The following is a 24,476-nucleotide window of genomic DNA, read 5'->3' as shown; positions in this document are numbered from 1 at the left end:
AAGCAATAAATATTTAAAAGTTCCCCTCTGATTAAAGTAAGCTTGAATGAGTCATACTACACAGAAGAATATATTTTCTATCTTCTTTCTTAAATTTATGCTTTGAACTGCTCCCTGGAAACAATTAGCTACCAATTTCATTCCAATAATTTTTTTTTTAAAGAGAGATCACTAAATCAAATGTAGCTTGAGAGATGGCTCTATTGGTCACACAACAAACAAGAAAAAAAATATATGCTAATCAGGAAACATACATTTTATTTCCATTTTTTACCTTTAAATTATTTTTATCATTGACACTCTCACAAATAAATTTGTTTTCTCAATTTATTTATATTAAAAAAAAAATCCAAAATTAGCAAATCCACCTGACTCAGTGCAAAAAATATTCTATTTACAACAGATGCTCCAAATTTATTGAGTCACACATGAATACCACTAGAAACATCCAATCTTTAATGGCATGATTAAGGTAACATATTATGTAAAAGTCCAATTTTCTTTAGTTTAGCTAATTTAATTAAGCAAGGGAGAACAAGATTTATCTGTGTGGACACTATTTTCAGGAAGAAAAAATAGTAATCATAGAATCAGACAAGAGGTACTTTTGTTCATGCAATTTCCAACTTTAAAGCACTTAGAACCTTCTGCCAAGCCATGCACATTTCACAAATCTGCACAAGTAGGTCCTGACAGTCAGTGAAAGTATGACCTTCCTTCCACCTGCGACACTTCTGACAATGCTTAACCGTGAGCTGGGTAGCTGTCATCTCAGTCTCACAAAAGGAAGATACAATTTTTATAAAAGTATCTGATACCTGACAAGCTTTTCATTTCAAGCGCTCTTTTCCACACTGAAAGTCATTCTCAAAGTTTCTGGATTCAAAACGTCACACATCTAAGAAAAAATTTTAGAATGTCACACATCTGAGAAGTCTACCCTGCAGAAGCACCCAGTAAGCATCCTCAGAAGAATTCTAAGGATGAACCTGTAAGTGCAGAAATGTATTTTGAGCTGAGAGGACAGTTTCAGATCTACTTAAAACTCAATGGACTCTCCAGTTCCTTAAGTCCCTGACAAAACTAAAACTGGGACAGTGAATATTTTGAAAGAGCCTGAGGGTATTTTGGAAAATAAAGCTAGTGATACATATAAAATGAGTACCTTTGGTTTTTAATTCATATGTACAATCAATCCTTTTTACTCAGGGTTTCTGAAAATCCAAGCTATACTATACAGAGAAATTATTTTCAGTATTTACAGAGTGTAATTCCTTTGCCCTGTTACCATCAAGCCTTCCCCCACCCACAAAAGTTCCTATTTTAGCAGTAAAATGGGGCATGTAAACTATTAGAACAGACTTCTTAAACGTGCTTTAATCTTCTCAAGTAAGCAAAGCAACATCTGCAAAATATTTAGAGAAAAAGTACCATTTATTTACCCATACACAGTATGTCAAGACTCAAGATGTCTTCCTTAGCCATCCCTTTGTCATTTTATATAATTTCTTCATGCTGTAAGTTACAGATTTCTTTGCCCCTAAAAAAAAAAAAAAAAAAAAAAAAAGACACAGAACTCAGAAAATACCAACATTTCAGAAGGCTAACTCAAATACTAGGTTCTTACTACATTAAGTATTTTCCTGAAAGAATGACAACCTAATCCATCAGGCAGACATGCAAATAACCTTCTTGTCACATTCATAACACAGTAAATAATAACACAAAAAAACCCTTTGAATAATATCAAAGCAAGGCCTTGCCAATTAAAAATGAAAACAAAATTTTATTTTAATAAGAAACGTGCTGTTGACTGTTGAGGTGGAAATCTGTTCTGGTTTCAACAAGCTGTAAAGTGCATTATGATCTCCTTCAATAGTTTGTTATTGCCTCATCCTGACTAATGACAGCTACCACTTCACAACTGAGAGAACAGCACATCTGTAGGAGAATAAAACTGCTCAACTTGCACAATGAAATTACATCCGTGTCCTTAGGTAAAAAAAGATAACGCTGGAGGCTTGTAAGAAAGACAAGGAGAAACTCTTCAGCAGGGCCTGTTATGAAAGGATGAGGGGCAATGGTTTTAAAATAGAGGGAGGTAAATTCAGACTGGACATAAGGAAAAAAATTTTTACACTGAGGGTGGTGGCACAGCGGCCCAAGTTGCCCAGAGAGGCGGTGGATGCCCCATCCCTGGAAACATTCCAGGCCAGGTTGGCCGGGGCTCTGAGCAACCTGATCTGGTTGGGGATGTCCCTGCTCCTTGCAGGGGGGTTGGACCTTTAAAAGTCCCTTCCCACCCAAACCGTCCTGTGATTCGATGACCCTTAATTATCCAGGGAACTGAGCTGGGCTTTCCCTGCACGGCAGCCAGGAACACCGTGGAGGAAGTTTGCCTCGCTCTCCTTCCAGTAACAAAGAAGAATTACTAATAGTATGGAAAACCAGATTAATAAGGCATATACTCACGTGAACTGAAGGAAGCAAAAATAAGGAGATGATGACAAACAGCTACAATTTGGCAACACCGCCAATATCAGAAGTACACCATGGACACCAGTGTGAATATCCTGTCATAGGGATGCTGCCTGGATCAATTTTGCTTCAGCGTAACCTGCCTGTCACTTTTACAATAAACTTCCTATGAAGCCAGAATAGCTGTCATACTCCAGCATCACCCTGCAGTAGCCCACAAGTAGTGAACTTTGGTGAATACCATACCATTACGCTAGGCCTACAATGAAGGCAGGCATTTCTCAATTTCCATAAAGATACAGAAGGGTTTTGCAGCAGTCATTGCCTCCAAGCTTTAACAAGTTTTATATACAACGAGACTGAGGATGATTCCCATACAATTTCTAACGTGTACCCTTGAATACTTTTTGCCAGAGATCAGCCTTATCTTACAGACCCCTTTTGCTGGGTTTACTCATCCAGTACTTGGAAACTTAAAAACAAAATATTGTTACTCTTGTCATTTCAGCAGGGTTCCGAGATCCTAGCCAATGGAGCTACTTTTTTCCCTCCTTCCAGCTTTAATTATGACACTTACATGCAGAGATTACAAGGTAAGGCATATTATACTCATTACAATCTTTATGTTTATTTAATAGAACACTTTACCTGACAAGACTGACTGAAAGTACACAGCAGCAATTTAGCCAAAAATCACACAGTATGACATACTAGAACACAATGAAAGATCTTCTGGAACAAAGGAGGAACTTAGACCAAGGCTTGGACATTTACTGCACTGGACATTTGGGGGGGAACAAAAAAAAAAGTATGATACTTTTTTTTTAATTTTGAAAAGACCTTATAAAGTAATAAAAGATAAAATACTTTAAGTGAAAGATGCATTCAGTATTAGCAGTCTAGAGTCACAAGAAGTCGAATGAGCGTGCAGTAAGGAAAAGTGCATGCTCTACTTCTGAAGGCACATTACAGAGAGTAAAAAGCCTATCATAACAGATATGCTGTATATTTTTTTGCATTTCTTGTGTCTCTAACTGCGATTTAACTAAACTTAACTCTACCTTTTGTAAGGAATCATCCATGTATGTATTTTTCAACTTAGAAAAAACCACGTGCATCCTATATGTAAGCTCAAATTTTTCCATATTTAATAGGTTTTTGCTAAAAGCAAGCACACTAATGAAGTCATGATGGGCTTTTTTTCACAGCATCTCAAATAACAAGTGAATAATCATGTAAATTGCAGAGTGCCTCACATATCTGCATCAAAATTGCACACACTGTAAGAATTCCAGTTGCAGAACAAGGCCAGACTGAGCCCAGCCCTAGCACATAAACGACAGAAGTGGTTCCAGTCTCCAAGGTTACAGCTCTGTAACTGTACGACTTTGAAAATTATTGCCCAGTCTCTTAGGTACTATACTTCCAGGATACAGCCCCTCGAATACTGGAATTGCTCTGTCAGAATTGATGCTGTTCTGCCATTCCAATGAAGTCAATGTACTTCTGGAAGCACAGCATAGCATGAGGCAAGTCAACAGTAACACAGCTGATAGAGCCCTGCAGGACTGTCATGAACCGTGCTGGCACTGCAGCCTGCAAGTCAGCCTGCTCTATCAGCTTGCTAACCCGCTCTGCCTCTTGCGGCGGCTCAACATAAAGAGATTTTTCTCCTCCATACCTTCCCCCTGCAGGGAGCACTCTACTAACTCCACCCACCAGAGCCTTATGTAATAAGATGCTTACATTTCTGCTCTAGCACATCATGCTACAAAGCAAAATACAGGTTTATACATACAGCTGGTTTCTTAAAGCAGCCCTCAGGGTGATGAGTCACGTCTGTAGTAAAAGTTAATGGCTGTAATTATGGCTCAGACTCAGAATCTGAAGCAGTTGGACCACATGAAAATGTCTTTCTACTTTAGCTATGAACCTATGACTTGGTGGTTCCACCTCCCCCTTAGATTTTTCCACTCTATGATACAGAATAAAGACCTAATGCACATGGAACCAAGACCACAAAATCTCTGTGTAAACATAACTTGTATCTGGTTTTACTTAACAAGCCATGTTCAGTTTTTTTGGAAGTGTTACTGTTGTAAGATAGTAATTTGGCTATAAGTCCCTCAAAGTTTCCCGGTAGATATGCCTGGTTGTAGTAGTTATTTAGAACAGAATAATAGAATATAGGTTGGAAGGGACCCTTAAAGGTCATCTAGTCCAACCCCCAAGTACACATTCCGTTTGGAAAGAAAGCCTAATGCATACACTGCTGAAGAGCTGTCACGTGGAGGCAAATAGTTACATACTGTTAGTGCATCATGCAGACACATGCAAACTCTTTACACATATTTATAACGAAGTGCAGTGGTATGTGGTATCTTCTCAGGCAGCTGATGAAGACAGCAGTTATCACAAATCTACAGAGTATTTTATATGTAAAGCTGTTCCTTATGCTTAAGAAAAAAATCCTTGAAGTTATAGTATACTAATATCATAATTCTAAGAAAAGAAACATTATTCAGAGCAGCTACAAGCATTTGTGCTAACTTAAAAGTATTTTGAAAAACTGCTTCAACTGATGATTTAATTAATAGTATTTCATTTATAAGAAATTTTCAAGGCTTGCAGCATTCCTCTACTAAGATATAAAGAAGAAAACTAAGCTAAAGAAGTATCAGCATATCCTTCAGAGGAGCTAAATATAAAAACTTCACAGTTAGTTCCCAAAGACCATGCAGACTCTGGCTATGTGGGAAAATAAATCAAATGATGGTGCCACCTCTAATGGGAAACAGAGAGGCAAGCTCACCACAGACTCAAAGACAGACATAGGCACATTTTCAAAAACTAAATAGGGCATTTAACAACAAACAAAAACATAGAGCTTGAGCTCAACTGTAAAACCACACTGGCAGAGAAAGATGAAAAAAGTTCTCTTAAATGGGTTGAAAGTCTTTATTTTGCTTGTGCTCCTTGCCAATAATGTTAACACACAGCATGTCATCTCAGCAATGACTTAACATTTAATTTAGAAACATGCTGTACATTGGACTACCATGCTACAGACCAGAGAGTAGACATTTCACTTTTTGTTGTTGTTGTTAGGATAAAACAATCAGCTAAGGAAATAATTTTGTGTCCTCCATTACATTTCAAAAAGAACGATGGCCATGTAATGAAAGCTAAATCTTTTGCAAGCAGACATAGGACAAAAGTACTTATAGAGTTAGTAGGAACAGCAAGAAAAAATAGCTAGATCTTATTTAAAGGAGGCACTGATTTAATGAATCTCTTCCCTAATTCTCTTATTTTAGCTACTGTTCTTAAGAAAAGCACTGCAGAAGGACAGAGCCATAATACTTTTCCTACAGTCTCTACTAGAAAGTGTGAAAATAAGTTTTAGGGGAACAGAACAGTAGACAAGATTTGGTTAAAAAATGAAGAGAGAAATACAGCATCCTTAGAGATCAAATTTAAAACATCACCACTTTCCTGTAATACACATTCCTTGCATGAGTCAAGCAAATACCTTCAATGTCGGAGCCACAATGTTTTGTCTGTGTACAGTGTGTATCTAAATGAATATTAGCTGATGAAAGCCGCAAGAAATGACAAACCAAGGTGAACAGCATTAATGCCTGCCCCCTAGTGACATTTTTTTTTAATTAAGAAAGCGTGACTGGGAGAAAATGTTCATTAGAAGATACAGCAATACGTAACAAACTCAATCATAAATGTTTGGAGATAAATATAAAAAAAAACCTGCAAAAAGCAGGCAAAAGGCTTCTACTAACTCACTCCTACAGCCATGGAAACCCATCCCTCCTAGATTCCAGGGAAGATCACTGAAGACCATATAAACATCACATCTGAAATATACTGAGTCACATCCCATGTCAATTAAATTTAATTTCTTCTTTAATGTGCATTGTAAGTTTTTATTACAAAAATACTATTCCTGTGCTTCTGTCCATCTTCAGCGAGTGAAACTGGTGGTGCTCTGGGAAGGCCCACACACAGGCTTGTGAGGAACAGGGCTATGCCTACGTGAGCAAGTGAGGCAATACACACTTTATGTGTGGTGGCACACGTCACAGACATGCTCCTGATCCTAACTGAAGCAGCAGGACTCCCTTTCTCCAGCCAGGGTGGCCTGCACAGCAATGCTGAAGAAGGTTAGCTCTACAGGCAAGCTTTGCATTCATTAAACAGCATTCAGAGATTAGGAAATGCCAGAAACAGTCCTTCTGCCAATCTAACTCCTTTTCCTCAGCATATAATCTGTGAGTAACCCCAAAAGATCAGTCCTGAATTCTCTTGCTAATAGTTTTGCAGATTCTGCCAGAAGTGCATAAATATAGTTAAAATAAAACAAACTAAATTACGCTAAAAGTAAGAAAACTGATCTCTCCCAAGCCTTCTTGCTCAAATTTGGCTTGTGTTTGAGGCAAAGGATCACAATTGCTTTGCACTACCTGAATCAAACACTAAAAACACTAGTGGGAAATAAAGCACTTCCTAGATATAAGTGTTACTGTACTCTACGTAACTAGCTGGTTAGAAGACAAATAGAGCTTGTTATACAGGGGAAAAAAAAAAGCCACTATGTATAAACCAAAAAGCAGTTAAGACAAAGGAAAGAAAAGGCCTTTCATAAATACTTATCAGGTGCACAAAATAGAACACACGGTAAAAATTGCAAGCCCTACTACAAGATGCAATAGGACTCCCCAAAAGTCATAGTAACAATATAGGCTGTAAGTGATTTACTGCTCAACATACAAAAGGAGCTAACAATTCCCAGAGGTGACTTTCTGTCTATCAGAATAGACAGAAGGGGAGAATAAATAACCTGACAAAGCTTTCTATTTTTATTGATACTCTTGAAGCTACACATGAACAGCTTTGCTCCACGGGTCAGTCAGGCTGCTAACTTCCATAAGCACTGAATTCAACATGATAATGCTGTCTTTGTCCCCTCCCTTCCCATTATCTCACTCTACAAAATCCACTCTCCATGCTGATACTTCTCGAAGAAGCACGGTACAATACAAGAACTCTTGACCACTAGCAGGTAATTTTGACAACAAACCCTAGAAGAAAAACATCACCTATTTGGCTGGAAACCTTACATTAGAAACTAATAGCTGTTATGCCTAACTCACATAAAACAAAATTTGCTTTTCTCAGATGGAGTTACATCCTTCGTCTCCTCCAGCGACTAGACAAAGTTTGGCAATAGTTTTGTCAGACTTTTTCCAGTTAATAGAACTAGACTATTAACAGAAGCATATAAAAAGTACAACTCTTCCTGCTTATTTTACTCAACAGACCACTAACGGTCCTGAACACTGCAACTTGTGTTTCTTTACAAGGAGGTAGGAAGTATCACCAACTTTGATACTAAATGGGAAGGGAACAGCAGCTGTAGAAGTCTGGATAAAGATTGCTCAGTAGGAAACTATACAGCTGCTTTCAAAACCAGTAATGGCATCATTTGTCTAGAATTGCTTTTGTGGAAGAATTATGAATAGGTATGAATGAGTTCAGAAAATCATTTGAGCAACTTCCCGCAAGCAGCAAGGATTTTTCACTTTGCAGGAATTAAGACTATCTCCTGGCTGAGAGTTTGAAGTAAATGAAGGCTCAGGCCTTAAGTGTTTCTTTTTAAATCAAGCTGCAGTGCTTTCAGCTTTTTAAAATGTAAAAATCAGGTCACCTGAAAATTAGATTTATTCCAGAACTCCGAAAACAGGATGAAGCTCCAGCTACGTAACTGACAGTAACTTTCATTCAGTTAGGAAGACTCTGAGAGCTGAAAAGCATCCCTAATTTTCCCATATTTCTACACAAGCAAGTCCTTTTTTCCCCCTTCTACACATTCTCTCACATTGACTTTGTAATATTCAACTCTTTTTCCTAAAGTAATTAATTCTGAAGTGAGAGTCACAGTAATATCCAACGCCTGTCAAGTATAGACTCAGTCTGGAATACATGATGTCTTCAAATACACACCTGTCTTCTGAGACTGACAAAAACACTGGATCCTGTCAAAATTCTCAAAAACTCATTCCCTCCCTTATTTTAGGATGAAATAACCTTATAGTCTACATAACACACCAAAACTATGTACATTTAGGGATCCACTCACATGTAGAAAACCAGAGTAAATTCTAAAGTAAGTTTTTTTTATTTTTTAAATACAAAAAGAGAAGAACTAGTGTACATCAGCCAAATCTGGCCCACATAGAAAATTAAATCAAAGTTAGAAGTTGGTTTTTGCTACTTTTGGGTTGTTGGGGGATTTTGTTTAAGAGTCATACAGACTCCAATTCATTTTCGCAATTTACAATTTCTCAATAGTTATATAAAACTTCTGCTTTAAATATTACTTATATTTTCCAGGGGCTTCCAACTAGACACCCAAAAAGTTTATTCTTTAAACTCTTGTAACAAGACAGTCTTGGGGCCCTGTCATTTTTACTTTGTGAAATCAGGCAGCCTATGCTGATAGAAATCACACACGTTCTTACCAGCTGTTAGTATGGTTTTAGCACTCTGCACTATACTGGAAGATCTCACAATTCCTGAAATGCCTGCAGACAGAAAAGCACACAGATGTTACCCATCCTAGCAGTTTTGTGGGTATTTTTTTTATCCTCCAACATACACAAAAAAGTTAAATATTTTTTCCCAGTTATACAATCAAGTCAGCCTGGAAGTAAAACATAAACTTAAGCTGAGAAACTGTTTCTGTTCTGCTTTGTCATACTAACGGAAAATATTCTCTAAGCTATTTTAACTTATTTTATATATAACACACAGAGAAAAAAAAACAAATCAATACTAAAACAGATAACAACCAGTAGGAATTGATCAAATTAATTTACCTAGTGTTCCCATTATTCCTCTACTAAGATGACTAGTCACAAAGGATTCAGATTTGTTTCATCTAAGTGCTAGTATACTAACTTTCTAGAGCAGAACAAATTATACTTGTTGTTTACTTCAATGTGAAATTGGGATTTTACACTTCTCTGATCAAGTAGAGATGTCTACATTGTGCAGTGTTTGTCTGGCTTTTTAAAATTATCAGCTTTTGGAGAGAAGGCTCATTTACCACTTCGCACTGTGGCAAATTCAGTTGTCACTGTCCAGTGGTTCTTAAGTATTAATGGAATAGTATATAAAACATTAAAATGGTTTTTTTTAAAGTATTATCTGTTCTAACACATTTATGTAAAAGCATACTGCTGTGTGCAGAACAAAGCTACTGTATATTACTAAGTACTTTAAAATGTAGAAATGCAGCAGTCCCAGAGTTAGTCTTCCAAACTGAAAGTTATTCTTCTGCATTAACCAGAATGTAGAATATAATTTCAAATATCACTTTCAAATCTTTCTTTTGAAGCTATTCTATAATGAAGAAAGCTTAGAGAAATCCATGAATAAGTAAAAGGAATACAATATTCCACTGGAAAACAATCTTGGGGGGTAGGGGTAAGGAGGGGAAGGGAACAAATCATGTTGAGCTAGTAAAATACCTATACAATAGGGACAATACAATTCAGCTTGAGCAGTCAGCTTTGTCTTAGTAGGATTACCAAATGCCTTGCCCTGTCCTTTACCTAGATTCTCGAATTAGGAAAATCTTTCCGCCACAAAAGCAAAAGAAGGGTTTTGATTTGTTCTCCTAAGCGTATAAACTGCTTGGCTTGAGAAGACTAGACCTACCCAATGTTCTGATACTGGGCTGCTGCACCACTCTGCACAGTCCACAGCCACAGCCGTGCCTGCAGTACCCTGCATACATACAACCACAAGGATAGTTAGCTCAGGACGGACAATTCAGAGCTCTAAAACTACAGGCAGCTCACAACACCGTGACTCCTGCTGCCAGACTGAGCTATTACCACACTACTTTGCAGTCCAGCCATAGTAGCATAGAAGCTGCCATAGACTGACATGAAAGAAGCTGGGCACCTTGATGTCCGGGTGCAATTCATCCTGCACCATCAATGGAGAACTGCAACTCTCAGCAGCTTTATTTCCCCAAACAGAAGTCAGCATAAGAGCTCCCTCAGCAGTTAGCTAGTGTCTCGTGGCTCTCAGAAGTCTAGGGAGTTTTTGCTGTGCTCAAGGCATTTGCAAAATTGGCCACCTGGAACTAAGATGTGTCACGTTCTTTAAAGATGTAAAGGACTCTTCAAGTACTAAACTTTTTCATTTTTCTGCAGTATAATACAACATTGACATCTGAAGCATAACCTTTAACAATATTATCTGGCCTCAAAAGAGAGCTGTGACAATGAGAAACACCTCAATCTTTTTCCTCAAAGCCTGGGTTCTCTGTCAGAGCTCATGTATCTGGGCTAACTGTGAAAACTGGGAAAGATCATGTCAGCAATCTAGAAAATTAACTTCACATTGCAATGTATGACTGGTAGGATATACAGCTTAGTATTTAGATGAAGTTATGCCAGACAATGAAATCCTGGAGCTGCAAGCATCCCAAACAGAGTAAGATCATAAACAGGCCACACTAATTCCTAAAGGCTACTTCTTTCAGAATCCAAAACAAAACAAATCTTTCTGTATCAGTAGGAATGCTATTCACTAGTATTTTAAAGAACCTGTTTGCAACCAAACAAATCCAAACCCGTGCTTTTAGGAATGTATCTCAAGACCAACCTCTTGTCTCCATCTTCCTCCTCTCTAAAGCATCCTTCTGAACTAGGAGAATACGTACAATAAATCTGTGTATCTATCGTGTCTTAAAGGAGATTACAGACACTGATGTAGGCCTACCTTGATGCACCACAAATCCACAGTCAGGGTCATGGGCAACTTGCAGTAAAATTTCTTCCACATCTCTGTTTTTTCCAGGAGGGTCTACCAGAGAAGTTATCTTTTGTTGCAGAGTTCTTGGCAAAGCCATTAGCTGTGTAAATTGACCTTCTGGACTTTTATCAATCTGAACATAATAAAAAATAAGACAGTAAAAACATTTAGTGTTAATAAGGCAAGTTCTCTTTCAAAGAAGTCAGAAAGTCTTTTGGCTAATCTTTGACCTCTGATAAATATCTCAAAGAACACTATTGATTTCACTTGTAAAATTGACCATGCTAATGAAAACTTCCCAGGCACTTCCCTGCAGTATCTCAGTTCTGAATCTGAAGAATAACTCAATGCAAAGATATTAATTTTTATCCAAGGGAAGACTAAAGTACACACATGATCTTGCTGCCTGTGCAAGCAACTTTTCATTGAAACGGTATCATTTCTGTTCTATCCAATTTCCTTTGGAAACGTTAAGCACACTACAAGGAAAAAACAGAAGTTCCCAAAAGACAATTTAGCTCCGTTTCTTCTGCCTGAATATAATCAAACTATACATGCACATATTTCAAGTTTAGTTTGAAAAACATTTTCTCTGCTTTAAACTCAAACCACATCTGGTTTGTATAATTTGAAGGAAACATTCATTCCACGTTGTCCAATCTAACTTAGAAAGTCATTGACCCTTTTTTGAATACAGTGATACCACCGTGCAGGCCTGTAGGCGTTTATACAAAACGTAAGCACAAATACTGAAACAGGCATAATGGAGCAGATCTCTCCAAAATGGAGGAAAATATGAAGAGCTCAGTTCCTCCCACACAACTTTTCAGACAGCTCATGGAGACATCACACAGGAGTCTAGTTCCCCTATACACTCCCTTTAGTCTATGGAGAGAAAATGATATCCAGATGAATCACCCACTGACTACAGAAGGAGCCGACAATGGGCAGGCTCTTAACAGTATGTGGGAGGAATCCACGCCTAAACCAGAACTATAAGAACTAGTGTCTGCCTTCAATTGTTTTCAAGGAATCTTTTACGAAAGAATTTTCTCTGTAACTCTGAACACGTATGCCTCAAGAAGTTGTTTCTATTCTGCATTAAACAGCACTCCCGGCAGCAGTTACCCTCTTCAATCTGGGGAACAACTGCCAATAACCAAACCAAAGTGTGAGGGATACATTATTAAAGCTCAAAATCAACAGTAAAATGATGGCATTTAATCAACAGCTTCCATGACTATTATAGTATTGCAGACAAATTTATTATCCAATAATATATTTGTAGTATGCTACCGGGATTTGTTTAAAGGTAACACAACGGGGAGTATTATTCTAATTAGCCATTTTCTTGCAGAAAGCATTACTGATCCTTTTCAAAATTCATTTAAATACTTCTTCCACTAAACTGTTCAAAAGTACATTCATAAGGAAACATGGAGACAGCTGCAGTATAACAAAGCACTGCAGTAAAACTGTTTACTGTACTGAAGCTTGCTCATATCTGTACTCCAGTTTCTAAGAAAGGCAGGTCCTACAAGGAGGCATTTGTGATATAATTACCAAGGTGACTTGAGGATAAAGAGATACCCATGTCCGTGAGACAACCTGTGCTATTTGTAACTCCATGTTGAAATGTATATTACACTTGAATATTCACAAACAGACATGTATATTACTAAAAAAACAAACTGCTATTGGACCACTGACTAGGACATCTCTCCCCTAATTGCAATGTTACATTTATACCTTATGCCAGAAAGACAGAATTCAGTACCGGTCATTTTGGATACCTGTTTCCCAAACACTAGGAAAAAACTGGTTTAGTATGGGTATTTAAAGATAATTCCAGAATTTCATTTGGGTTTAGTCAAGTGATCTTCATAACTAGCAGTCTAGGATTTTTTTGCAAGATGTAGTTTTTGATTGCAGAAAGTTGCACCTCTAAGTTATGGCCTAATCTTTTTAACACAAAACATATGCTTATTCATCACTTTCCAGACTGCTGTTTCCATATGGTAGTCATTAGAACACATGTTTTTCAGCGATCTTCTCTTGTTCCCTTGCTAGGGCTCTGGTTCTGTGCCCATACTCAAAGCAAATGAACAGTAGTCACTACATATGCAGAGACTGGTATTTAAGGCAAGTCTTCTCATTGCAGAATTAACAAAACAACAGAAACACAACAAATATCAAGTACAGTGACTACAACTGCTCGCCTTTGTGTATGGCATAATTCTTGCCTTCTGTCAATGTGACAAAGCACTTCCACTTGCTTGACTTAAAAATGTTTTGAAGAAGAACACTTGCCTCTAGCCTTCCCAGATGGTGCTTATATACCACTTGAGGGCAGTCCTGTAATATGTTACTGTACAGCTTCTGAAAATGGGGAACATTAGGTTTCACTATGTTCTGCACTTTCAATCTGTCTTCTCCTATTACCATTCTGAAATCACCTAGTCAAGAAAAGCGAAACAGTTAATTCATTACAAAAACCTGAAAACTCAAAGAAGGAAAGTACAACAGAAACCAATATAGTACAAAGCTGCATCTAAAACTTTATTCTCCAAATCTACCAATGCCTGTGTAATCTACAATAAGGTTCAACTAATAGTCAAAAAATAATATTCAAATCCCTTCAAGCACAGAAAATAAGTTTCAGAACTGTTATGTTGCCTCTGATGGCTCTAATGTCATCAAGCCATGTGTCCACATTTTCACTTGGACAACAAGAAAGTTCCAGCTGCCAGACTCAGCCTTGAAAGCAGCAGTAACACAGTTGTACTCTTTGCAACCATGTATCAGTTTCAACAGATTACTAAACTGACTGACCAGCTGCAAAACTTTGCACCTAGAAACAAGTAACCTTCACATTTCCAATACTGAAAGAAAATAATTTGCATTGTCTCTGCACTTCAAGGGCAGTATGTGAAGAACAGCTAATGGCAGTCATGGTAAGATCACAGTATCACCTTTTCCTATCAGACACGTATTTTGGTACTAGTTTCAAAAACCAACTCCTTTTAACATCACTATTACACTACTGTCCTTTACACTTTGCTTTATGACACGACTGAAAAAACAGTCAGCCTGTAATAGTGCGTTCCCCCTTCCTCTATTAGGCACCCTGGTAGCTCGCAGGATTACCAACCAGGAGTCAGACACTCAGTGTGGCACATACCAACAACCAAAATCCTGAATCAATAAATTCTCCCATTTCCCACGTTCAGGAGATAAATGTTGTTGCAAGGTGGCAACTTGCTAGTGTTACTTAATTTAGTTCAGTTTACGCCAAGCCGCAAAATAAACACTTCCCATATAAACGGTACTGACTCACTGCTCTCAAAAAAATGCATAGAAAAATAAAAGGGTAAACATTTTCCAAATTAAAGCATGAACAACTCTTTTCAGCAGTCTTTAAGGAGACTGATTAGAGTAATACACAAAATTTATTTTGTCTACTACTATACCCTCTGAAAAGCTTAAGATGTAACAAAATGGCAGCAAAATAAAATATCCACAACCATGTCAATGACAGCTCTTTTTCTTCAACATTCCCAACTGGAAGTCCTATTGCTTTAGCTTTGTTCACACAGCGGAGCCAATTTCAGCATCTTACAGCACGGTAACTGATCTCCCACATTTTTGTTTGATTGTACTGTTTCAGAGGATGTATTAAAAAGTATCTTAGTCACTCGCGCTCACCAAGGACCTACTGACATTCCTGGACAGCTTTCAGGCAGACAGGTATGCAGCCCTGTAGCAAATGCCCCTGGTTAGCAACCCTCAGCCATCCCAATGTCAGCACTCTCTTTATTGTCGCTTCAAACAGATAATGACTCAAAAAACTGCTAAAGAAAAGCGGAACAAATTGCAATCTAAACTGACCAGAGAAGTACTGTGTAAAGAACAGTAACACGCCTCAGTAGACCCAAGCTGCGGCTGATAAATCCTACCTGCTTACTTGTAGTTTGTGGGGTTTTTTTCTTTTAAAAGCCAAACTTGCATTTTTTGATGAGCAAAGAAAGTGCTGTGTAAAGTACAACTCCAACCAAACTTGTTCATTATGATGTCATTAATGATATCTACATTTAAAGAACAATGCTGAATTAAATTGTAACAATTAAATCTTGAAGAATCATTTGTAGTAATTTCTTACTTTTTTTCTATACTAATTTGATAACTAAAGAAAGTTATTTCTTTAGGAGGAGATTGTCTTACCAAAAAATAGTCAACAAATACCAACCAGGGGGTGAGTGTTAAATGTACACTGAAGAATCATAATCTAGATCTTTAAATTAAATAAGAACCTTTAAGGTTCTTACTTCACACCACAGCACATTCAAAAATAAAAGATAAAGCATGGGTCAGACTCAGATGAATCAACATTACACTGAGAATGAAAATCATTTTTTTTCCCCAAGGTTTTGAACGATTAAAACCAAAATATGATCCATACAAACAGAAAAAGACTCCCACATTATTTCTCCATATTCAAATCACCCATACCTAACTGCTCATAAATCAAGCAGGTATAAGAAATTTTGCTGATGTACCTATACCTATTTTCTATGAATAAGCACAATTAGTCTTTCCAAGCTGTTATACAACACACCAGTAAAATACAGTTATTGGAGCATGCAACAGCGTAGGCCCAACAAGAGCCAATGACTTATTATACACTAGACTTCCTGCTGTGCTACAGCAGCTCTAACTTCAGCTTTTCTCCTCAAAGACTTTAGACACCATATACGAACCAGAATAGGAGAGTCCTGCAATCTGCATATAGAGGTCTTCTTCAGAGAAACTTTCTGGTAACATGAGAAAGGCTGCTGTGACTGCACTCTTCAGATTGCTAACAAGGGCAGCTTGCAGCTTGCTGTTCTCATTCTGTGTCAGTATTTTCACCTGGAAAAGCAGAGTCATTGGAAGCAAGACTTCAGGAAAGTGCTGCTGAAGATGGAGTTAGAAATGTTACTCAATCCAGCACAAAAAAATAAGTAAGAAATTCATTTAAGATTAGATCCTATTATTACGGTACAATAAAGACTAGAGTGTCTCCTTTGGTTTAAACAATGGGAGAAAGAGGAACACCTTTTTAAGAATTAACAGCCTGCCATAAAAGGCTGTTTTTACAAACTTGTGCGGAACTGCTATAAGCAAACAGCCATTAACTAATCTCTGAAGAGTTATTCACCTTTTCATATTCATGAATTTAGGATTACTCAAAACAATAAATATGAATGCATCAATAGAAATACTTCATATGTGATTATTCAATAAGAAAAAAAGACCATTATTGCACTGAAAGAGAATGGAATACCAGAAAAAGAGGTAAGTTTTCCTATTCATCTTCATTCTATTTTTTTTTTCCCCCAGTCGAGGAGCCCTCCATCATATGCTTCAAGACAGATTTTTGAAGGCTGTCTTCCCTTCTTTGATTTTCATTTTATTTATAAAGAGTTCACTGTACAAGTGAATATTTCAGAATTCCTCCTAACTTCTCCTGCAAATTACTTTGTATTATTTAGTATTAAAATGAAAGACAATGATAAAACACATTAAAATAAAATTTACTCTGGGCAGATGAATGTATTGTATTTCCTTTAAAACCATGGGAGAAGTTTACTGAATGCATACAGACTTGCTCAAATAATATCCAATAAATAAGACAGGCTGGTCATGAGGATAAACTAATATAAAAAATCTCATCAACTAATTCACTTATATGTACTTGCATAACTTGCTGCTACAGGGAAACTCAAAGGAAAGACAGAAGCCTGTGGCACCCCAAGCAGGCAGGCAAACAGCTTATACCTTAGGCTAGCCCTGGAAATAACAGCAAGTTACGGACATGTTTTAAGAACACCACAGTTAAAGAATTCTAAAATAGGAAACTCTGCAGAGATGCTATACGTCCTCATGGAAGACCACAGACTTTCTTGAGTGAAGAAAAAGGAACAATTTCCTCCTTTGCTAAAAATAACTCCCTAACATAAACCGTATTTTTTTTTCAAAGGGAAACAATATGCTAGGTTTCAAAATCTGAACACTTGAAACACTGCAGTAGTGATATCATTCATGAAAAAAATTTTGAACAGTTCAGATAGCTAGAAATTGCCCAGGAAGACAGAATGCAATAGTTATCACTCAGGTATGACAAGGATGAATGCTGATTCTTGGGGAAATCTGAAAGACCACCAAAGTTAAGGAAGGCTTTTTCAGAGTACAGAGAACTTATGATCAGAACTGTTCACTGTACCATATCACAGAAGGGGGAAAGAAGCAGCCAATTTATTCTGGTTTTACAGTACACAGAATTCAGTGAATTAACAGTAGAGATGTTAAAATTATTAAATATTTTAAATGAGGGAAATAATCAATTTTATAAATAAGCATGACCCTCAGTAGTTTAAAATAGGAAATTTACTACCTTCACTGCTAGGAAATTCATACACAAGAAACTGCAGGCATATGTAAACAAAGGTACTTACAAACAAACTCAATATGCAAAGAAAATCTCATTATAGAATGAAAGGTGTTAAAAGCTCTATTCCAGTTTGCCATTTAGCCACATCCACACTCTGACAAATGTCATAAGAGGATTCTTCCATTCTCTTTCAAAAAAAAAAAAATGTTTTTATAGATTTGGACAACAGAAAAAATTCTGTAAACATATATGTGTTCCATCACTCCTTCATGGGAATTTTTATAACAGAAAAAACTTAAACCTCCCAAGACCTTTCTAAAAAGGTAAAGACACTTCTATACACTATTCGTACTCCTCTGTCTCACCTCCCTTCAATTTATTAAACACTCCCTTCAATTAATAGTTTCTCCAGGACAACAGTAAATACAGCTGCTCACAGCAAAAGAATTAGTTACACTCTCCACAAAAATTCAGTAACATTTCAGATGCTTTTAAAAGTCTTCTTCTTCTGAAAACAAGTTATGTGTCATTTGTGCTTATTTATTTGACTTCTTAGGTAAAGTAGCTTTTTTTTTTCTCTGGGAAAACTGTCAGTTATGGAGAAAATACAACTAAGTTTATTCAATTTTTCAATACAGTTGAATGGGAATTTAGCTAAACAGTGTTACAAATTTCATGCAGGATGAAAAGACAATAAGCTTTTAACAGAAACAAAGAAGCCTGGAAAGAAAAGTTAGCATTTTTAAGTGGCAATTCCAAGCTCCATCTATTCTGTCAAACATTCTGGAAGGATTACTTGGTCAAGGCAACCAGTTTATAACAGAAACAAAGCCTCCAGTGAAAATTAAGCCAAGATTTTCAAGCAAGAGAAAATGTTTTGGCTCATGTGCTAGAATAGCTCGGATAGCTTTCACTCAGAGTGACAACTTTGTAATGAAACACCAGAAAGGCGTCAAGCTCTTCCTCCTCTGTATGAGTGAGGAGAAAATTCCCAAACTGTTAAACGATATTAATTTGGCTTTAGGCAACTGTGTCCAGAACTAGCACAAATGGCAAACGGTATGTAACAGATTATAGTGTGTAAGAAAACAAGCCTAACCCTGTGTCCCCTCCAAAAGAGGCTTATTGTACATTTTTAAGGAGGTAAAACAAGCCTTCTATGACTACCACTTACAACATACATACGACAGCATCAAATCAGTTGTGAAGTCAGAACCAGCAGACATTTGAAAGCTGTACGACAGAGCTAAGCAAACTACTTGGTCATTTTTGGTCAACACAGTATAAGATTCAAAATCCCTGCAGAATCTGTAAAATCACTAACTGGAAGAGACACTTTAAATGTCCACCAAGTAATCCTTCAGTCAAATCCTAGTTTAAGTCTTGCAGTTTTTACTCAATGCAAACTCCTGTGAGCTTTATGAGAATAATTTGGATTGATTTATTCTTTTATCTATAAAACAAATGTGTGAAGGTATCTCTGCTGTCATGCTAGCAACTGAATAAAATACAAAATTCTGCCTTCTTGTGCAAGTACGTACTCCCACTGAATTTAATCAAAAGATAGAAAGCACAATTTATGTATCCTAATGTGATGAAAAATCCTAAAATAAATCAAAGCAGCAGCAAATGCAGATACAGTTAAATATTCACTTGCCATTGTTAATATGAAATTCAGAATTCTTCCTTTTCCCAATGTATGAGATTTCATTCTTTATAAAGGTAACAGCTGTTCTAGCCCGTATCACGCTATAATATGTCTCTGAAGATAGAGAAAAGCCAGTAGTGCTGAGACAATCCACTCGAACTTTCGCCTCAAATTTTTAGTTAAAAGCATAATTAACCTCTGTTCTAAGACTTGAAGAGAGTTCGCCTCTCCTTCCCTCTCCCTTAGGAAATTTTAACTTAGCACTGCTGCCATCTACTGAAAGCACACTGAGTCTGGCACTCACGGGAAAGCAAAGACCTCGTATGTTTTTATGACACAACACAGAGGAGAAAAACCAACATGCTTAACGTATACTTCGGTCAATTATAGATACTTTAACAACGCCATGAACCAGACAGTAACTGCAGAGTAAAGCAGCTTTCACCTTTAAAGATTTCTATTATGTAACTGTGTTACATTTTGGTGACTCCTATAATTTGTTATAAAAGGTAAATATCACATTTAACATTAAAGAGACTTTGAGTTAATATAGTCCAGTTATTCAAGATTTACTACAGGCAGAAAACTGTGACTAATACACTTAACTTTAGGGTTTTTTCCACATAAGACAGAATACCATCAAGGACTACATTTCATTTCCTTTCTGAGAGATTATCCCTCTAGGACTAGACCCCTAAATCAGGGCAGATTATTTGTTCAGTACTGACGCACAGATCCTTAGCAGTTAGAGTTAAAACTACAACTGATAATTTTCCAGCCCTGTAATTTCCTGCATTTCAAGAAAGATAACTGAACAGACTAACAGTTACCGGTTTTTGTAGGCGTCCAGCAACATAGAGGGTTTTCCAGTGAAATAAATCATCAATCAGGGTATCAGTGCTAATTACACCGTATTTTATCATCTGGAAAAAAGCAAAATAAAGCCTTTTGAAAAACCATATACCTGCACTATTTTCACGACATGAAACTTACTACTTACTTACTATAACCATCATTAAGTCTAAGGAACACATACCTCCAGTGAAAAATTGGATTCATAACATTAAAACATGTTAATGTTTTAATGAATACAGGCAGTAAAAAGAAAAATCCTACTTAAATGTAAACCTCTGGGGAAAAAAAAAAAAGTGGAATGCACAGAACTCTTTCTAAAATCAAAGTTACAATAAAGTCACCCCAGGATCAATCACTGAAGCAAAAGATTTGAAATCCCAAAGAAATCTAGTCTAGACGGACATTGACACTGAAGAGATCTGAACTTTAAATTACAACTGTTCATAAAAAGGTTTTGGAAAGGTTACGATCAGTTCCGTACCAGCCAAACATTACAATAGTTGGACTAATCCATAGGATCCTTTATGATACTGAAAGCACTCAAGAAATAGTTTGTCAGACTAGAATAAACAAAACCCCTAGACATTTATATCTGCCATTGCTGGGGGGTGGGGTTATCCAGAATTTCTGGATAACAAAGGATCATAAACTCTAATATGACTGAGTCATTACAGCATGAGGGAAGGGCATAAAGAGCCAAGAGGAACCAGATTTCATAGCAAAGATCATTGATCCTTAAAATAAAATCCATAATCCCCTTTTACATAAAGTGAAGAAGGTTTAAACCCCAAATTCTTCCCTCATACAGATGCCTTTAAACGAAATAGCAAGTATATAATAGACTACTTTATCTACCTCTCCAACTTTCTATGAAGAATTCCAACATATACCAAACATTACTGCAACCATGTGTTCTCTGAGAAACTTCAGCTAGGTATGTACTGTGCACGTGGCATTTTTCCATGACTGTCCTCCATTTCATTTCATTTCCCATCTTTCTTAAAAAAACCTTGCTTTCCATATGTACAGTTTGTTACCACATGGCAAAAGTTACTAAAAATCAACACCAAGACAGACAGATAAAGTGCTTCCCTCCCCCGGCCCCTGTCTGAACTCCTCCTTACCAAACATTGTCTACACACAGACGCAGGGGCAGGACTTGCTGGACAAGTACTACTTACCTGGAATTAGTATTTATACTCAAGCTTCACAGGTCAGGATGCTAGCCATTAAACAATACAGATATCAATTCCAACTTGCTATGTTAAATATTTGTATTTTATGTCAAACCCCCAGTAGGAATCCACTTTGCTATTACTACACGGTCAACTGCTGAAATTAAGGCCCTGTTTCCCCACGATACACTTTACAACCACCAAAACTGGCAGACAGCAAGTAACGGGGAATATAAATTCAGTTTCTCAAGTGCTTTAGTTGTAAATTCCAAACACTGCTCACACTTTTTAAAGTGCAAGAGCAGCTGCTCTGTTGCTTTTTAATTAATGTGCTGTTCGTGAAAGAGTTTGAGACATAAATACCAAAGATACCATGAGTTAAGGAGCAGTTACAATCTACAAGATTTGCTTCCTGCACAGAAATCTGCTTTAAGCTAATTACTTCAACACTTCACACACAAACATTTGATTTAATTTACTCAACTACTTATACTTACCCTACCATTACATGGCACTAAAGTATTGTAGTAAATCCCAGCTCCATAGCTCTGTATACTACTTATCTGTTTTGGCCCAAAAACTTTTAGGAAGGAATAATGACTCCTGTTCTTTAACAAGTTCATCATGTGCCACGTCACAGAATCATCAACAGCAAACACGAAGTCCAGCATATTGGTCTGTGGATAAGGAGAAAAGTATTGGGGTTTATATGGCAGGAAGCAAGCAATGTTAATCATATTAATCTAAGATATATATAGTATCGAACCACCAGCTAATAATTTTTCACAAGTTCAAAACCAAAAACAAAACACAAGCATTAACGTCAAATGCAGTTTAACGGTTTTGATGAAGTTGTATGTTTTCTAGTCAGTCCAGCAGAGATGGTCCAAAATTTCCCCATTCTCCTGGTTAAGTGACCAACCTTCAACGCTCCAAAACAGCGGAGCGTGTGATGAGACCTTCATCATCCTCGTTCACAGCTCAGCGTAACAGCCTAAACTGCTAACAGGACTTTTGCTAATACACAAGGCCATGAACTGGGAGATGTGGGCAGATAAAGTCAGCTTCGACAAAACAATACAAATTCCAAAGACTTGTAACATACAATGTATGCCCTGCTCTTCTGAAGAATCCAATCCACACATTCCCTGCACGCAAATTGACAGTTTACAATTCACACCTACAACAAAGTAATATTTGGAGCGATGTTGCTTCAAATTCATCAGGCCTACCTCTCTCCATGGCTCGTTCATTCTGGGCTGCATCTGAGCTAATACTACTAAAAATACAGTCCGTTAGCTACCTTTTTTTTCCCCCATTCTTTTGTGCAAGGATGAGATGTTGTTAGAGAAATTCTGGTTTTGTCTTTTCAGAAAGAAAAATGAGACACATTTAACGCTGCATTTGTGGAGAGTGCTTAATAGGCAAGCTATAATGAGCAATATTGCATATTAGCAATTTTTAAAGAGGCTGAATACATACATAAAATAAAAAAAAGAAATGAATAGATCACTATATCCAAGCAGCTTGACCTCCAAATGACGATGAAGCGCCAAGAATGAGTGAGCCACAGAGAGAGGTGGGCCCTTTGGACAAGCTGTAACTCTTTTTTTCAACCCAACAGCAAACAGGCTCTGAGAGTTCACAGGCACAACTGCAAAACTACAGCCAGCCCCCCACCCAGGGCCCCCCGGGCAGCCCGCAGGCCCCGCCGCTGCACCCCGGCACGGCCCGGGACACCTATCCCGGAACCCGCTGCTCGGTAAGAGATTCGGGGAGGGATTTAGGGCTTTGGGGAAGGGATTTTGGGGGTTTCACCCCTTTTCGCGCCAAGGCCGCAGCCGCAGGGCCAGGGAACGCACTGCGCCACCTCCACGCCGGTAACCGACAAGCAGCGGGCCCGCGGGGACCCCAAAGGAGCGGCCCGGGCCGGGGGCGGCGGCCGCCACTCTCACCTCGCCGTGCCCGGCCGAGGCGCCCGCTTGCCGGAAGACTCCGGACCCGTAAGCGAAGGCCAAGCTGAGCTCCTGAGGGAAATGCGCCAGAACCCGCCGGAACTTCATCCCCGAGCTCGACAGCACCGGCAGCGCCATGGCAGCGGCCCAGCCCCGCCCGCCGGCGCGCAGGAAGCAGAGGCCGCAGCCGGGAGTGGGGGGCACGGCGCCCTCTGCCGCGCGCCGCGAGAATGGCGGGAAAGGCGCGGCCGCTTTCCCGCCCACCGCGGCGGCTCCCTGCGGCCCGGGCGGGGCGGGGCGGGGCGGGGCGGGGCGGGGCAGGGCAGGGCCTGGCCCCGCGTCCCGGAGCCCCAGGAGGGTACCGTGCTGCCGGTGAGGCCCGTTGGCATGTCGGGGAATGCGCGGCGGTGCGCTTCAGAGTGAGCTGCCCCTCAGGCTGGGCTGTCCCGCCCGAACTGGCGGACAGGTAACGTCTAGTTTAACTGGCCAGTCTTCCCCCCCACCCCCCTCCCGTTTAATTACTTTTAGGTCATCGCAGTTCTGTGCCCCTCCTTTGATTATTTTTCCTTCTTTTCCTTTTTTTTTTTTTTCTTCCCCCATGTTTTATACTCATCCGAGGCTTCCCTCAGGAACCATCGCCGGCGTTATACTCCTTCACACCTCCCCCGTGCTACAAAAACAGAAAGCCCGCAGGGTTTAATCATCGCGTTTGTGCTCACGGTTGTCTCACGCTCCTCGTGCTGAGCCTGGCTTGGTGTTTATTTTCCAGTCCTACATAATAAACTTCTCTGAACACAATGAGAGTATTAAGTGTATAAAAATGGCTCGTGAGATGGAAGTGGATCTTGTTTCCTCATGATTTTATGCCTCCCTGCATCTGTCTTCCTGAGGATCACGTTTTATCTTCCTTATTTTTATGGCTTTCAAAACAACCCATTTATGCTGTATACTGTTCTGAGGAAACGCCGGCAGGTCGCGTCCAGTCTGAAGCATTGCCAAGCTAAATTTCCTACTTGCACTATATTTCAAACGTAATTAGGTCTTCAGACATCGCTGGGCTCGTAACGTCTGCTTAAAACGAAGTTAGGAAA

The 24,476-nt window shown here is 38.5% G+C and overlaps 1 protein-coding gene across 8 annotated transcripts in view; it reads right to left on the bottom strand.

Annotated features, from left to right (window-relative positions):
* Positions 1 to 23,526, bottom strand: part of TAMM41 (TAM41 mitochondrial translocator assembly and maintenance homolog) — a 31,608-nt gene extending 8,082 nt beyond the window's left edge. For 2 of the 8 annotated variants that reach the window (XR_015259582.1, XR_015259581.1), the window contains exons 1-8: positions 23,386 to 23,526; positions 21,928 to 22,107; positions 20,231 to 20,323; positions 16,080 to 16,230; positions 13,633 to 13,778; positions 11,290 to 11,455; positions 9,015 to 9,077; positions 1,432 to 1,540 (exon numbers count right to left, since the gene is read on the bottom strand). Coding sequence is in view for 2 of the 8 variants with exons in the window: in XM_086755748.1 (XP_086611874.1) it covers positions 1,464 to 1,540; positions 9,015 to 9,077; positions 11,290 to 11,455; positions 13,633 to 13,778; positions 16,080 to 16,230; positions 20,231 to 20,323; positions 21,928 to 22,107; positions 23,386 to 23,523 (1,014 nt within the window). In the remaining 6 variants the exon portion in view is untranslated. Of the gene's footprint in view, positions 1 to 241; positions 1,541 to 9,014; positions 9,078 to 11,289; positions 11,456 to 13,632; positions 13,779 to 16,079; positions 16,231 to 20,230; positions 20,324 to 21,927; positions 22,108 to 23,385 lie in introns of those variants that run through there. The other 6 variants (XR_015259584.1, XR_015259583.1, XM_086755748.1 and 3 more) reach the window with 6 other exon arrangements.
* Between the last annotated feature and the right edge of the window lie 950 nt (positions 23,527 to 24,476).

The sequence above is a fragment of the Chlamydotis macqueenii genome, chromosome 10 (assembly GCF_036417535.1).
Source record: "Chlamydotis macqueenii isolate bChlMac1 chromosome 10, bChlMac1.mat, whole genome shotgun sequence".
Taxonomy (NCBI): Eukaryota; Metazoa; Chordata; class Aves; order Otidiformes; family Otididae; genus Chlamydotis; species Chlamydotis macqueenii.
The sequence above is the reverse complement of the archived record's forward strand: the minus strand, read 5'-3'. Positions and strand labels throughout refer to the sequence as shown.